The following is a 16,206-nucleotide window of genomic DNA, read 5'->3' on the forward strand; positions in this document are numbered from 1 at the left end:
TATACCTTAGATGTCCAAATATTTGTGGACACCCCTTTTAATGAATGCATTCAGCTACTGTGTCCCTGTAGAGAAGTACTGCCATTAAAAAAGGACTCTCTGGAGCAGATAAACATATTTGGACAAAAGTTTTGGGACATTTACGACTGAAGTGGCCTTGAGCGAAGCACCTAGCCCTAAGTTGCTCCCTGACGCTCCCATGAGCTCCAATATAGACTCCAAGAGGCCTGAAGACGAAGCACTGAGAGAAAGGCCTCTCGCGCCTCTTGAGGAGCATAAAGGAAAGCCTAAACTGACCAGGCCAGTCAGTCTGAAGATCTTCTCAGCTGGTAGAGAGAGGGTTCCAGTGTCAGGAAACCCAGCCCAGATCTTGGTCTTGGTCTTGTAGGCCTTCTCCAGGCACCTTACGAGACCACCAGCTTATTTACGAACACTTCACGGTTGCCGAAGAGAGACAAAGTATGAAACCTGAGGACTCCACAGGCTGGGAAACACTGAGAAAGGCCTGACCGCTGTCACGCGAACCTCAAAGGAGGAAAGCTGAGGCGTATTTTGATTGCACTGTAGAATTGTGATAAAGATTATGCAGGAGACATTGATCTCTAGCGTGAGCGAGCAAGGCCGCAGCATGATGGATCTTGCTGAACACAATTACTGCGGTGGGCAGAGCGTGCTTCGGCTTTTAAAAAAATGACCAACGCGTGCTTGGCTGAACGCCCAGGATGTATTGCAGATGCACACGCCGTGGTGTTGCAGCGGTGATGAACGATTGGCTCACACCTGGCCGTTCTCCATACACTGCATTAGCCGCGGCAACGTGAACCGTTATTAACGAGTGACAAATAGTGGCTTCTAAAGGGAAGCACGGCAAACCTCTAGCATCTGGCTCTCTACAGGCAGTCCGACTCACCTGGAGAACCAGTACAACAGTGTTTAGTAGAAAACTGATCAGATCCTCCAGTTTCATGCATTTGATTTTGAGGCCTTAGGCTTAGGCCTTGGTAATCAGTTGCTCCCCAGAACCAAGACAAGAGAGAAACGCCTTGAGAGCATGACGAAGAACCACTGAGAGGAAACTCTCTAAAAGCATAAAGAAGAACTAAGAGGAACCAAGTCGCAAAAATAGAGAAAATCCCTAGGAGGATGAGGAAGAAGCAATGGGTTAAACAACCCATGAATGTCCATTCAGCCATCCATCTTTCTATCATTGTCTTCTTGGTCAGGGTTGCAGTGCTTCAGGTCTGGAGCCTACCCGGTATCAACAGACGTAATGGTATATTTCCTTTGGTCCATAACATCTCTGAGCTTTTCTGAGCACTACTCAGAAGTGACCATCCTGTATGTGTAAAATTTAGCTGTTGTGACATTAATGGGTTCATTTCTGCAGGCCGAGGCTCCTGATCTGCTGTGACAGACAGTAAAATGCTGTGCTTGTCTCCTTTGCAATGTCAGTTGATCCCACTTACTGCCATTAAAAAAGTAATGCGATGCAATACCACTAGCCCACCACTAGATGGCGGACGGTGTTAGTTCAATCTCTGCTTTCGGAGGAGACGCGTTTATTTATTTACATAATTAGACTGAAATTATTATTTTAATAAAGTCATATATTTTAAATATAATATTATATATATATATTAAATGCTATTTAACATCATTGTGTCTGTTTTGTTTTAGTAATTTAATATCTATCTAACGCAAAAAAGACGTATGTTCAAAATTGTAATTTTACAGAAAAAAACCCAAAATAAATAAATAATGAATACTTATTTTAAAAACTAATTAACTAACATTTATTAAAATAAATAATTATTTAAAAAAAATAATAATTACGCCATTTTTGAGGCATTTCTATTGGCCCATGGAATTAGATCGTAAAAAAGGAACGTAAAACAGTGAAAAACTGTATTAATGGAGATGCAAAATTGGGTTGTTATATATAAAGAGCTCCTTTATTCAACCTAAATGTACTATTTATTAGTTTTGTAATATAAATAAATAAATAAATGTGATTGCAATGCTTTTTTAATAAAGCAAGCTGAATTTAATTGAGAGAGAGACATAGAGAAATACAAGGAGAGAGAGAGAGAGAGAGCAAACGTCCACAGTAAACAGTGTTTAATAACTATTACCAGACAATCCCTTTATTGCTAATACGCAGACAAGTCAGACAGTCACTTATCCCGCGGTGTTTACCCACAGCTTTAATGCACTGGAGATTAGACTAATGCTTTTAGTGACCTTTCGCTGTGTTCGCCGCTCATAACTGATAGCTTCGCCTCTCCAATTTCTAATCCAGCCCGGAGCCACAGAGGAGCACAATCACCCTCACACAACAGCCACAGCGGGAGGCGGCGCATCGGCCGTGATGGACGCCTGGCGCAGCCTGTCAGATCACCGGCTCGAGGGCTGGGCGGGAGTAACGGGTCTTTCGAAGCCAATCAGATCGCTCGGACGGAATCCTGCAGCCAATCAGGGGCGAGGGGTCAGCTGATGGGTTTGTGTATCTGTCAGGCAGAAAACACGACGGGGAAACCGCTCGGAGGACCGACCCTAAACTCCGGGGACGAGGCGCGGGGCACGTTCAGCGCTGCTTCGGTGGGAAGTTTTAAGGTTTAACGCAGTCAAGGTAACTACACGGCGTGTTTCGGGGCATTCTCCCGCCTCGGTCAGATAAGCTGCACGAATGGGGGAGAATTTCAAACTGCCGTTGCTTTTCAAAAGTAGCCTAACGGTCCGCTCCGACCGTTGGTCGCTGTCCGCCAGCTAGCTTTAGCTCCGCCGGCTAACGGTGGAGGGGATTCAGCTACAGATGAAATGGTTGTTTTTTTTAATGTCGAAGTCGTGTTTTTTAGGGGTTTCTCTACTAATACTCTGCGCTGGCTCGGTGGAGGAGTGGACAAGCCCGTGTTTTACCTTGTTTACCCCTGTAAATGTGGCCATGTGCCGCGTGTTTCGGGTGTAAATGACATTAGCAGTGGTAAACAAGTCATTTCGATTCGCTTAAATTTATATATTTGTGGTTTAAAGCCTGAAGAGACCCACTGAGTTTCTGCTGTGGTGTCGAGAGGTTGGGAACTAGCTATCTAGAGATAGATATAGGTACAGAGCTCAGTGTGGAGCCCTGAGCAGAATAACTTAGCTAGCTAGCTGGAGTCCACATAAACAGACGGTGTGTGTGTGTGTGTGTGTGTGTGTTTACTTTTAGTATCTGAAGAGACTCAAGCTGCTCTACTTCATACTTGGGTCAATATTAGCCAGCATTGTTGGTGTTTAATAACCCGGATGTCACTATCTCTCTCTCTCTGTCTCTCTATCTAGGGTCTAATTAAGGCTCTAGTCGTGGCTAAATGATCGACACCCTTTTTTTTAGGCTGGCTGAAGATAATCCCTTTCTCCCTACACTCTTGAACCCCCTCCTCTGCCCATTTACTGCCTCACACACTCTCCTTCACCTCCTTCACCTCCTTCACCTGCACCTCTCGTCCCTCCAGATGCAGTTCATGCTGCTCTTCAGCAGGCAAGGGAAGCTGCGCCTGCAGAAGTGGTACGTTCCCCTGTCCGATAAGGAGAAGAAGAAGATCACGCGGGAGTTGGTGCAGACCGTCCTGGCTCGGAAGCCCAAGATGTGCAGCTTTTTGGAGTGGAGGGACCTCAAGATTGTTTACAAAAGGTCAGTGAGGGGTCAGGGACTGTCTGGGGCTGGTCGTGGCCAGGCAGGTCCAGCAAGGTTGCCGAGAGGACTTTATTCCCTTAAAAAGCCTGTGGAGTGCAGACGAGGTGAAGTGTTATTGCAAATGGAGAGAATAGACACAGTAGTTTGTAGAGAAGTCCCTGTAGGTACTGGGTTGTACGCCTTGGAGTGTTAAGGGGTTAACTGGACGGTTCTGGTGGTCATTTCAGAAACCAGTTGGAAGGCAGGGGTTACAATAACAGCCTGTAGTTATGAGGAGTGTTTGAGAGACAGCCAAGCCAATCAGAGTAAATGTCATTTACATACATCAGATTTAAAGGTACTCAAATTTTATATATTATTCACATATAATTAACACAATTAACACTGATTTGGCCAACTTTGGGGTAACTAGATGTTCTTACACCTTTGTTACAGTGTCCTCTCAGTAATTCAGCTGTTTTTTTATGCTTGAGTAGAACAATGTGTTGCTAAATCTTTTGCCGATTGCTGCAGTTTTGTCACTGATATCTAGGGGTAGGCAATAGAGCAACAGTATAACAATACACAAATACAACTTTTACTTTTACATTTCATTAGTTTTTTTGTTTTATGGACTGAAGTAGATAAAAAAACAGCAGTGCCATATTAAAAAATGTGCTTTCTAATATAAAGTACAATGTTTTTTAATTAAGGATCACGTTATGCTTTCTTTGTAATATAACTCTGTAGTAAGCAATGTAACAGAGAATAGGCCACCTTAGCACTCACATCTCGGCCCTGCAAGTCTGCATGGTCTTCCACATTGTGGCTTCTACATGTTTCCGTTTTACAGTAATAGCACTTACGTTTGACTGGGGCAGCTCTAGCAGGGTAAACACGTCAAGAACTGCAAGACTTTCAGGAAGATTTAACGTACTCATCAGTGGTACGCTGTTCTACTGTGCAGCGACACCTGCACTAATACAAGACCCCCAAGAGTCGTCAGAGGAAAACCTTTCCTGCATCCTTAGAACATCTGAACAAGCCTGAAGCATCTTGGGAACAAATCCTGCGGAGCGCAGAAGTCTAAAATGGAACTTTTTGGCTGAGGTAAGGAAAGGTATGTTTGGAGAACACAGGACGCAGAACACTTTTTCAGCACAAGGATGGATCAGTCATGTTTTGGGCTTGTGTAGCGGCGAGTCGCACAGGGAATGTTTCATGGGTAGAAGGAAGAATGGCTTTAGTTAAATAGTAGGAAATTCTGTAAAACCAAAGCTGAAGATGAAAAGAGTTGGGCTTCTTCAGCAAGATAATGATTCTACACACAGATCCACAGAAGACCACCTAAGATGTACAAGCTGATGGTTTTGCCATGGCCCTCACAGTCCCCCATCTTCAAGGCAAGGCAGGGTTATGTGTATAGCACCTTTAAAAACATCTAAAATAAATAAAATAATAATAGTTCCCACTTTACCACTGGATAGCAGCCGCAACTAGGCAAAAATTAACCTCAAAACTAAGACCAGGCTCTAAGCTGTTAATCAATCCTTGGGATACCCAAGCTAGCATACATTTTAAACCTCCAGAAGTTGATCCTTGGGATTTATGTGCTAGAAAAAATGTAAAACCTCCAGGAGTTGGCAAAGCTTAGGATAATGTCTTCGAGACATCGTCGAGAATCTGTGGATGGAGCTCAAAATAGCAGAGCCCCAAGAATCTTTCATAGCTAGAAGCCTTTTTCACGAAAAAATGGGCAAAAATCCCTAAAACAAGTATTGAAAGACTCTACAAGCTGCTACAGAAAGCATTTGAGATTTGCCAAAGCGGTGTTACTAAGTACTGACCAAGCAAGATGCCCAGAGCTTTGCTTCGGGCCCTTTTATTTTTTGGTTATGTTGAAAATGATTAAAATAAACATACAAAATAAACAACAAATTTTGCTTAAAATATTACAGAAAAGTTTCATCCTTAATTTGGTCATTTTCTCATGTTTTACTTGCCCATATCTTTGCTCTGTACATTGCGTTAACGCCACCGGCTTGATGGATGCCATTGAGACACACCTGCAGCTGCTTCTGGGAACCTTCCATGTGTATGACCTGACCTGACCTCAAAAGAGTTACTAACGTAACCAGCGAAGTTACTGATTGAGCTCTCCAGAACGTGGCTGTGCTTTTTGGGCTTGTGAGAACAACGGCTCTCTGTCTTTCCCAGATGTTTAATTCATATGTCTGCTCTTGATTGTGTGGACGGGGGGACATCACCTTCTGTAACCCATTTCCTTTGGTCAAAACAAGCGACTTGATTTTTCCTCTGACTTTCCTAGAAGCAGCCTGAGCCAGGCGTGTTCTCCCGAGTACTGTGGCCCATGTGGTGGTGAATAGCTAATCTCCCCCCACTTTGGCTGCCTCATTAATGTGCAGATAGGAGTTCCAGGTTAAGGAAGGGATGAAAGGGATTGTTGGTCTGATTGGACTGTACAGGGGGAAGAAATTAGAATATTTAATATAGGCCAACCAGTTGCCATGGTAGCTGATGGAGTTGGCTGGGGGAACAGGAGGGAGGACCACAATGACCTAAGAATGGATGAACATGCAGATAGATAGATAGATACATAGACAAACAGACAGACAGGTAGGACAGGGAGGGGACAGAAATGTACCCACATGTAGCCTAAAAATGCTTGCTCACCCTGCTGCTATGTCCTGTAGTCTTTGACCTCTCTCTGCCAAACAATAACAAAACATGCTCCACTAGCCGTTGCAGGCAAGCTGCTGATCATTCGACAGCCTGCTGTGTGTGTCTGTGTGTCTATTTGTGTATGAAAAAGAGAAGGTTTAAGGTTGTGCCGATTTTTAAATGTATAAAAAAATCGAACTTTAAATAGTGTATCGAAATTTAACCCTTCCACAAGTACGGGTCCCATCTGTGGGATCCAAACGCTCAGTTTCTAACGTGATGCAACAGTCAGCCCTAATTCTGCTGATTTATCAAACCCCTCCACTGATTAGTCAACCCACAACATACAGGGCATCCCGAAAAGGCAGGAATTGTCCACCTTAAATAGTGCAGATTTACAGAACTTCACAGAACTGCAGCAGCGCTCGTGCTAAGAGAACTCCCTCTGGTTAATCCATTACAGGCAGTCTTTTTTTGAAGGCCTCTCATGTATCGTTTCTCTTGGAAACCACAGTCAACAAGGCATCTAGGTGCTTCCTGACAGTGTGGACAGTGTGTAAGAGCATACACAAACATAATCTGCATGGAAGAGTCAAAGGTTTAGCCACACAAGTGCCCTGCTGCTGGACAACATAGCCAAGAATGGACCAGCCCCTCCGTACTTGATGGCAATCTTTAAAAGCTGACCTGCCAGCTTCAGGTACGGCGTGCCTTGACCCACCGCGAAAGACAAGCATCAAGGCTTTTTTCGCTAGCTGTCTTCAAACGCAGACTGAAGCCCCACCTCTTTCAAGAGTACTTGGCCGAGGTGTAGTGTAGAGGATTGTGGTCTCCATAATGTTTGATGAGTTTTAGAAATGAGTGCTGTGGACACGTGATGAAGACTAAATAGCAACTTTTGCAGCAGTCAGCAAAGGTACATTTGGAGGAAAAGAGAAGAAACTGAATTTCACGGAAAGTACACCTTGCCAACTGTGAAGCATGGGGTTGTGCTGCTGCCAGTGGTGGAAGTCAGCTGAAGTCTACTTTAGTCACTTCTGACTTCTAACTGTATTTTTTACTTTTTTGCAGTCGCAATCTGGTTTTTAAGACCATGTACCAACCTCTTTATAAACCATGAACATTTAAACGATGTAAATGACGTATCTTCTGATTGGCTGCAGCCCTCAGGTGTGTCGACAAGATCAAATGAACATCAGAACTGCTGAAAAAGTGGCCCGTCGAATCACATTCGCTGCCATGTCTCGTGTTTGCGTAAATTCATCCTCATTAGTGCGCTGTCAGCAGGCTGAGCCGTAGACTCCCGTGCACGCAGGCTCTGAGGTTCTGTGACGGTAAACGCCACGTTGGATGCGCATCTAAATTCACAGATAACTGATGATGTTGTTAGTATGCACTGGCGCGCGGTTGATTAAGCTATTCGGCAGCACGTTCGGTTCCCTCTTTTGTTTGTTTCTCCTGAGCGTACGCTGTAATTTTTATCCGGGGGGCAAGAGAGGGCCTGGATGAATATTTCAAGGTTTTTTTTTTCCCCCTTCTTCTCTTTTCTGTTCTTTTTTTCATGAGGAATTTAATCAGTACCAGAGGCATCAGAAGCCCAGAGACGTTCTGAGGGGTCACCTTGGAACAAGTGTGGGGGAGAATGTAAAACAAGGCGGCGTGCCCAGCAAAACATCAGTCTCTCACAATCTCTATACACACACACACACACACACACACACACACACTTGCATGTCCCTACAAACAGAATTGCTACTCCTTTTGACTTCTTGATGAATCCGTATGTCTGGATCTAAGCTACCAAAGACCATTGAAAAACAACACACACAGTAAGAATCCCAACATGCTGGTTTGTTTTTTGGGGGTTAATCTCTTGCTTCAGTGAGGTCATGTACTGTGTGTGTTGTGTGCGATATTATGAGCGTGAGAAATTAATACAATACAGTAGAAGTATGGATTGTGTATTATTTAATAGTTCATATTTTAAGGGGTTTAAGGTCAAAATGACACCATATTTAAATATGTATATGAATATATAAAAAAAGGTTTTCAAGGGGGTGTCCTGATTTTGTCACATGACAAATGTATGTACAATCACACTGTGGCCCATGTATTTTGATAATATGCTGATTCACAGTGATAGAGGCAAGAGCCAGAGAGAGATGGGACTGGGCAGGGTGTGTGTGTGTGTGTGTGTGTGTGTGTGTGTGTGTACATGTTGAATGGACAGTCAATACTTTGATGGATTTACAAACATGACAAAGCAACTCAGCTCATTAAAGAGAGAGAGAGAGAAAAAGTGTTCATTTTGTTAAAAGTCCTCGATTCTAAAGCAGAATAATTCGTTGTCAGAAATGCCTTCGAATGACAAGAGGAAAGACGGAGTGAGAGCAGCAGAATCAAGAACAAAGGAGAGACAGACAGCTGGAAAGAAGAAAAAGATGAAAAGGAGAATTCCCTCCAGATCAAGCCATGTCCGCCGAGGCTCCCTGCTTATCATTGTTCTCGGGCTGAAAGAGATTTCCTGCGCTGTGAAATTCCGCCATCACTTGCTGCAATCGAGCAGCACTGTTTTCCACCCCAACCCCCACCACGCTCTGGAACTCCGCTCAGGCCTCGGCCCGCTGCCAGAGGTCTAGTCCCCGTGCTACTGCTAAGGAGGTCTGACAGGTTGCCGGTGACCGTTGATCCTTCAGGTTGCTGTTAGCGCCCGCCTCATTGAGCTCGCCACAGGAGAGCTCGCCACAGGAGAGCCTTGGCTCTCTTTAGCGTTGGCTTAGCTGTGAATTCCACCTTCTAAATGAAAGTGATGTTGGTTAGAGGGAAAACAACAGGCCGTTTCCGCTAAACCGTTAGCGTACATATGTTCCTTTTTTTATAGGTAGCAGAATATCGGACGGTGACGGAGAGCGCAAACTCGAGTCTGGTTGAAATCACAACACCTCAAGCATGATTTTTCACTGAACTGTGTTGAGTTCAGTTAATTACAGTGTAACAGGATGCAGCTGCAGGCATGAATCTAGAATGTGGTTTCGCCCCGGAGAGGATGTTTATATTGCAGTTGGTAAAGGTGAAAATGAAGAGGGTGTATGGTGAATCGGATGATCACGGCGAAAGGATCCGCTGCCTTGAGTTGAAAGCTGGAGTGCTGCTTTCTCTAGCTTCTGATCAGCTCAGTGCTAAAGCAATATATTAGCTACGCTCAACTTAGGGATGCACTCAGACGTTTGAGTTCAGGTAGCCATTTTCTCCGTTTTTATTGTACTTAGGGAATGGCAATTGACAGGAATGCCGAAGGTCAAGTTGAGATCTGGAAGGCCAAGAAAGCTTCCCAAGTGAACTACTCATAGGATTGCTTGGAAGGCAAATCAGAACTTCTGGTTGACTGCAGAAGACTTTCAGAAGACCTTCAGGAAGATCAGGCAGAATCTGGAAAAGTGCTGCACTGTTCTTCTGCCCAGATTTGACCTCCATTGAATCGTCAGAAGAACCCCGTTTCTGCATCCTCGCCACAAAATTCAACTGCAGACGCTTTTAAAGGCCTTGCATTTCAGAAACAGGTTCTGTGGACTGCTGACGTTGAAACAGACCACTTCTGGCTCAGTTAAGCAAAGATATACTTGAAGGATAAAGGAAGGGTGCAGAGTGTCAAAAAAAGAACATCGTTCCAACTGTTAAGCAAAGGGGCTTCGGTGGGGAACATTTGCATTTACATTTAAGGCATTTAGCAGATGCTCTTCTCCAGAGCGACTTACAAAAGTGCTTTGCTATTTACTTAAGAAAAACCTCAGCTAGTTTAAATAGACTAATAATTTAAAGATCCTCTAAGTTTAGACTCTACTAAACACAAGTCAGTAAGGAGACCACTCTGCTATTCGCCCAAGTATTCTCAGAAGAGGAGGAGGGTCTTCAGTCTGGGTTTGAAGACAGCGAGCGACTCTGCTGTTCGGACACCCAGAGGAAGTTCATTCCACCACTTTGGTGCAGGACAGAAAAAAGTCTGGACGCTCGTCTTCCGTGGATTTTGAGGGATGGCGGGTCGAGCCGAGCCGTACGTGAAGCTGGAAGGGCTCTTGGTGCAGATCGGCTTTTGACCATTGCCATCAAGTACGGAGGGGCTGGCTGGTCCGTTCTTGGCTTTGTAGGCCAGTATCAAGGTTTTGAATCTGATGTGGGCAGCAGCTACAGGAAGCTACAGTGAAGAGAGAACGCAGCAGTGGAGAGACATGGCTGAATTTAGGAACGTTGAAGACGACCTGTGCCGCTGCATTCTGGATAAGTTGCAGGGGCCTGATGGTGCGTAGAGGGAGACCAGCCAGAAGAGAGTTGCAGTAGTCAAGTCTTGAAGTGACGAGAGACTGAACGAGCAGGAACATTTCACTGGTGGAGGAAAGCATGGATTCAGTTAAATACCAGGAATTTACCACCAGGAATAATATAGCATTATTAAAATGTATCTTCCTCCAGTACCTTTAGCTCCCAAATCCTCTCTGCAACCTGACAGTAACAACTTTCTTGCTCCTCACATCTTGAGCTGGATCAACTGGTGTAAACAGCTCTAACTCATAAGTCAGTGTAAACACACTTAACCCACATCAGATGGTGCAGAGCATGAGGCTGTGCTGGTTTGGCTCAGTCTGATGTGGTAGCATTTCATCTCCACCAAAATTGAGTGTAGAGATACCACCAAAAACATTGGAATAGCCAGGAACGAGGACTACTTGTCCAGCTGGCCTCTCTAAGCTGGCTATTTCAGAGGACCTTTAGGGTCACAGGTAAAAAATAACGACTCCACAGATACAAAATGTTCTTGCGTTTACTGCTTTGGCTGCATTTTACTCTTGAAATTGCAGAGAAATGATTTTCCCCCACACTGAACAAAGGCTACAGTCTTTTGAAATACCTGCACCTCCTACAGACTAGAAGGTCCAAAAAGAGGTACCGTTTTGAAGTTGCTTCACTGCTTTAGTTACATCAACCTCTCGCTGGAATGTGTCGTTGCTGTGTGTGGAAAGATGAGAACGATTGCCAGAGTTTCTGTTCCTCTCTCTTGTTTCTCTCCGTGGCCCACACAACACAATAGCATGAGTAACTCCTCTCAGAGAAAGATGCAAAAACGAGTAGGATGTTGAGCTTGGCGAAGCCAAATGGCTGATTTGGCATGCAGACTATAGCCTGTATGGGGTGCTTCTGTTGTGGATCCTATGTTGAACATCCTCCTCGATGACTGTACTGTTAGGCTCGCTTCTGAGGAAAAGGGTTCTATATAGTACTGAAATCGAGTTCTTTGACTCCTTTTTGGTTGTCAATAGAGAGAAATTTTCAAAGGACTGATCAGAGAACCATCTGCAAGAGGTTTACCAGGTATGCCAAGAACCATTTAACTAGAGTTCTATATGGAACCACTGTTTTTACTAAAGAATCCTTGAAGAACTTTTGGTGCAGAATCCTGAAACTGGCTTACCTTGAATTCTGTCTACAGCTCTGGGTGTCTGGGTTCTAATGCCATATCTAGATCTCAGTGTTGTATAAAGGTGCTTTCATAAGGGCATTTTTTCCCCCAGACCCAGGAGCACTTGTTCTGAGATTTTGGTACCTTTGGTCAAGTGTCAAGGCTGTTTTCGAACCCTAGAGCTGTCCAGAGAACCGATCTCCAGCCCTCCTAAGTTAGTTACTCCTAAGTCGGTAGTTTGGGGTTTGCTTCAATAACCTGGTACGGCAGCTATCTGCTCCCCGTGATGCATGTGGGGTGGCTTGATTGGTTCAGTTTGTCACATGACTGCTTCAGCTTATCGCCTGCATTGCTAAAATACCTTCTCCTATGAGAACTGCTCCTTATTTGTAGGTGTAAGTGTTTGTATTCAAGGAAAATTAAGAAAAGCACTGAATTGATGCCACGAGGTCCTACCATTTTTTGCAAAAATGAAAAGTGAAAAGTAAAACCAAACAAGTGATAGTAAGCCCCTCCCCTAAACAAGCCCAGAGTAGGCCCTGGGTGCCGCCAAATGTAAAAACACCCTAAATGAAAGATTTCGGACTACATTCAAACGTTTAAAAGTCTTTCCTGCTCCCAGATTTTGGTCTTGACTCTTAATTCAGTGTTCTCTGAATGCCTACGCAGAGCTGATGTCTTCAGATACATGCCCAGCTTTGGAGACCACTTTCTCAATGTGAAGAATGCCTTCTTGCATTGAGGGCAGTCGATAGTTTGCAAGATCAATAGGTTCGACTCCCAGACTTGCCAGATTGAACGCTTTTTCTCTGGAGGCCGAGAGCACCTTGTTTCAGTAGCGTTGAAGATGAATGGCTGTGTGCAGATCAAAAACTCAATCTCCCTCTCTCACACTCACACTCTCTCTCACTCGCGTTCACTGTCTCTCAGCAACTGCATTAAAAACGATCAATTAATGCACTCCAACTCATCCCGCGCTTTCTTCTGGAGATGGAACACACCCAGATGACCTGAGCTGTGAGAACGGAACTTCTCCATTCAGCTACTGACTACTGTTGGGCCCTTGATGCCTCGATCTGAGACTTAGGGGAATATTGTATAGTATAGCTTCAGTCACTTACTACTGCACGTTTTGTATTATGTGCACACCAGTGGTTTCATGTTAGCCTGACTTGAAGTTGCCCTTGAAGTTCATGTAAACAGTGTGGTTTGTTTCTCATGGCTAAGCTAGGCCATCATTAGCCAGGCCGTTTAAGATAGAATTAGACGTGTAAGTGCTTTGATAAGCTTGTGCAACAATTTTGTGATTGCTCAATACATGGATAATCAAACGAACTACAACTAATCATAATCCTTATGATAACTCCATACTTGTAATGTATGTTGGAAAAGCAGCTTCGTATTTCTGGGATTTTCAGTCACAGGGAGGGGAAAAAGACTGTGAGAAACGAGAAAGGCTGGTTTCAGAGAGCAACTGTATCCCAGAGCCAATTAAGAGTGGGTAAATATTTATTCCCACAGTTTTGCAAGAAGCTTTTGGAGATTAGCTGGAGGTCATCTCAGCCTGTCCTTCGTTTAGGGACTTGGAGTCATTAAGTCTCAATTTTCTGGGGTTAAATTCACTGCCGGGGCTTAATCAGCTCTAGCAGAATGCATCAAAGTCAGCAAAGATGTGAGGAGTCCGCTGTTGGAAACATTGAAAATGTTCCATTATCTGGAGACGGCTCAGCATTACAACTCTTCTTTTGTTAATCGCTGAGGACTTCGCAGTGCCAGTTTTTGAGTGTGACTTGCCTAAAGTTTTAAAGGATTACTGGAGATTGTGTATAGACACACATGCTTTTAAGTATACATAGAAAAGGCTGGGATGTGGAGGCCCAGCCTTCAGGTCTGGTGACTGGTAAGGTTCTCTGAAGAACACTGAAGTCATTGTCATGTTCATGAGACCAGTTTGAGGCATCTTTCCTTTGTCACTTGGTACATTACCATCCTGAAAGTAGCCCTTAGAAGATGGTTCAATTGTGGCCATGAAGGGACATGGCACATGGTCAGCAAAATACTCAAATTGCCTGTGGCCACCAGCCTGGACTGTTGACACAGGTGGGCAGGTGGGGTCCATGAACCTACCATCTATGTGCCTCGGCAAAGATTGTGACTCATCAAAGCCAGGCTACATGAACTGTCCAGTTTTGGTGAGTTTTGGCCACTGCAGCCTCAGCTTTCTGTTCTTGGCTGGCAGAAGAGAAACCCGTCGTGGTCTTCTGCTGTTGCACGTTGTTTATCCTGAGATGCTTCTCAGCTCAATGCAGTTGTAATCTTGTCGTAATCTTTGTCATCTTGTTGACATCCACAGAGCTGCCTCACACTGGTTGCCACCACACTCTACCAGAAGGAAACTCTACAAACACTCAAATCACCTGAAGCTGCTGGCCCGTATCTATGTGACTATATGCATTGCACTGCTGTCACACGATTGGCTGATTGGATTGAATTGCATTAATGAGCAGGATTACTTCTAAATAAAGTGCTTGATTAGTGTATTACCAATAAAGCCCAGCTCGTGCAGATGCACCCACTCCACTCTTTCTTGATTGACATGACACTAAACGTTGCAAAATATATCCAAAAATATTAGCAAGTAGCTAAACAGCTAGTACTGACCACACCCTGGAATAGAGCAGGGGGATGTACTCTCTACTCTAACTATTTCTGGCTTGGAGTCATCATCCTGTGGATGGTGCGTGAAGCCAGGTCCCCTGGCGGTGTGATGGAGGTGGGTGTGAAGTTTGTTCATCATATAGTTGAACTGTGAAGCAGGGTCTATTATGGGTTAAAGGACAGAGGAGGAGTTCGAGGTCCTTCTCCCAAAATTACCCAGATTTTTATCAAGCAGTGAGATGCTGCAGATACAGCCTAAACCTGTAGACAGACACTCTGTATCGGGAAGTTGACCGAATCACAATGAACCACGGCACGCTGGCAGTTGTATACAGAATTCAATACATTTGCTTCAGGAAGGGCTGAATAATTAGCCAATGGGTTGAATCAGGTGAGCTACAGCAGGGAAAACGCCAGCGTGTGTTAGAGTGTGGTCCTCCAGGGCTGGAACTGTGCAGCTCTGCTACAGAAATCTTTACCGCACTCCTTAGAGCCTCCCAGCCTGTAAACAATTAATCACCAGCAGCCAGCATCAGCACTCCTGCCCAGAACAGCACAGAACAACAGAACAGCACACAGACGGCCACTGCAGCACAGCAGCGGGATGTTCTGACATCGGGATGTGCATTCATCCCGTAGCTCACTGAAGGCTGAGAGCTTAGTCTAGTTTAGGGCTCGGAGCACTGAATAAAAAAAAACTACAAATATGCACGGCCTGCTTTAGTCACATTACTGCCCTGCTCAGGCAAGCGGGTCTCACCGCACTTGTTGCTGGAGCAGCTTGTAATTGTGCTGGGGTCATTTGAATTCTGCAAAGGTTTAGATGTCCCGCTTTAAATTATATGTTCTATTGATTTTCTACAGCGATTCACTCAATAAGGCATTTTCTGCACATTTGAATTAAGATGCTAATATTCATATTTATTTTCTTAATTTAAACCATTGGAAATAAAAAGTGACAAACCCTTTCACGTGCTACATTTTATTTATAGGACTAGTATATGTAAATGAGCTCTCCTCTGATTGACTGCTCTGTTTTTTAACAAACTCATGGGTGAAACGCTTAGCACAAATCGTCGATCTGCTGTTCATCGAATAGGAGGCAGATGTAACTGTGTTGATTTTTATGGCTTCACGAAAACTATGCACTGAAAATTAGCTGTTTTTTAGGGATGGCCAAACCAGGCATCTGTTAATGGGTCAGGTATATGCTTTTAAAGCCCGATCCTTGGTTTTGCTGTATGATGTGTTCATGTGTGACCTTATTACAGTGAGCTTGAACTGATAAGTGCAGCAACATCACCAGTTAGCATCCAAAACAAGCCTGAAGTTGTCCTCCATTTCAAACTTTCCGTTCCACCTTAAATGATGCAGCGGTTCTGTTCTGCTGCGCTATTTAAGGTGGAATGGAGAGTTAGAATTAGAAGCTTTGTTTTGGCTGTTAACTGGTAACGTCCGCACACTTATCAGTTCAAATCATGGATTTGACTGCAGTGTTTTAAAGGAACTGGGGGCTGAATGGTCAGCTAGGTCAGTAAGGCTGGATTATAAGATATTAAATACTATATGGCTGGATTCCCAGACAAGGATTAAGCCTAGCTCAGGACTACACAGCATTCTGAGTGGAGTTTTTCTATTGACAGGAGAAAAAAACAGTCCAAGACTTGGCTTCATCTCTCTCTGGGAAACCAGCCCATGAAGTTTAAAGCAGTCATTTTAAAAATGTTACCACCAAACGAAATAAATCAGTCCAGAATAA

At 44.2% G+C, this 16,206-nt stretch overlaps 1 protein-coding gene across 3 annotated transcripts in view; it reads left to right on the plus strand.

Annotated features, from left to right (window-relative positions):
- Positions 1-2,507: 2,507 nt before the first annotated feature.
- Positions 2,508-16,206, plus strand: part of LOC140576826 (AP-1 complex subunit sigma-2) — a 46,064-nt gene continuing 32,365 nt past the window's right edge. For all 3 annotated transcript variants that reach the window (XM_072696460.1, XM_072696461.1, XM_072696462.1), the window contains exons 1-2: positions 2,508-2,629; positions 3,495-3,673. In XM_072696460.1, the coding sequence (XP_072552561.1) occupies positions 3,495-3,673 (179 nt within the window). In that variant the 5' untranslated portion in view covers positions 2,508-2,629. The remainder of the gene's footprint in view (positions 2,630-3,494; positions 3,674-16,206) is intronic.

Source organism: Salminus brasiliensis, chromosome 14, assembly GCF_030463535.1.
Source record: "Salminus brasiliensis chromosome 14, fSalBra1.hap2, whole genome shotgun sequence".
NCBI lineage: Eukaryota > Metazoa > Chordata > Actinopteri > Characiformes > Bryconidae > Salminus > Salminus brasiliensis.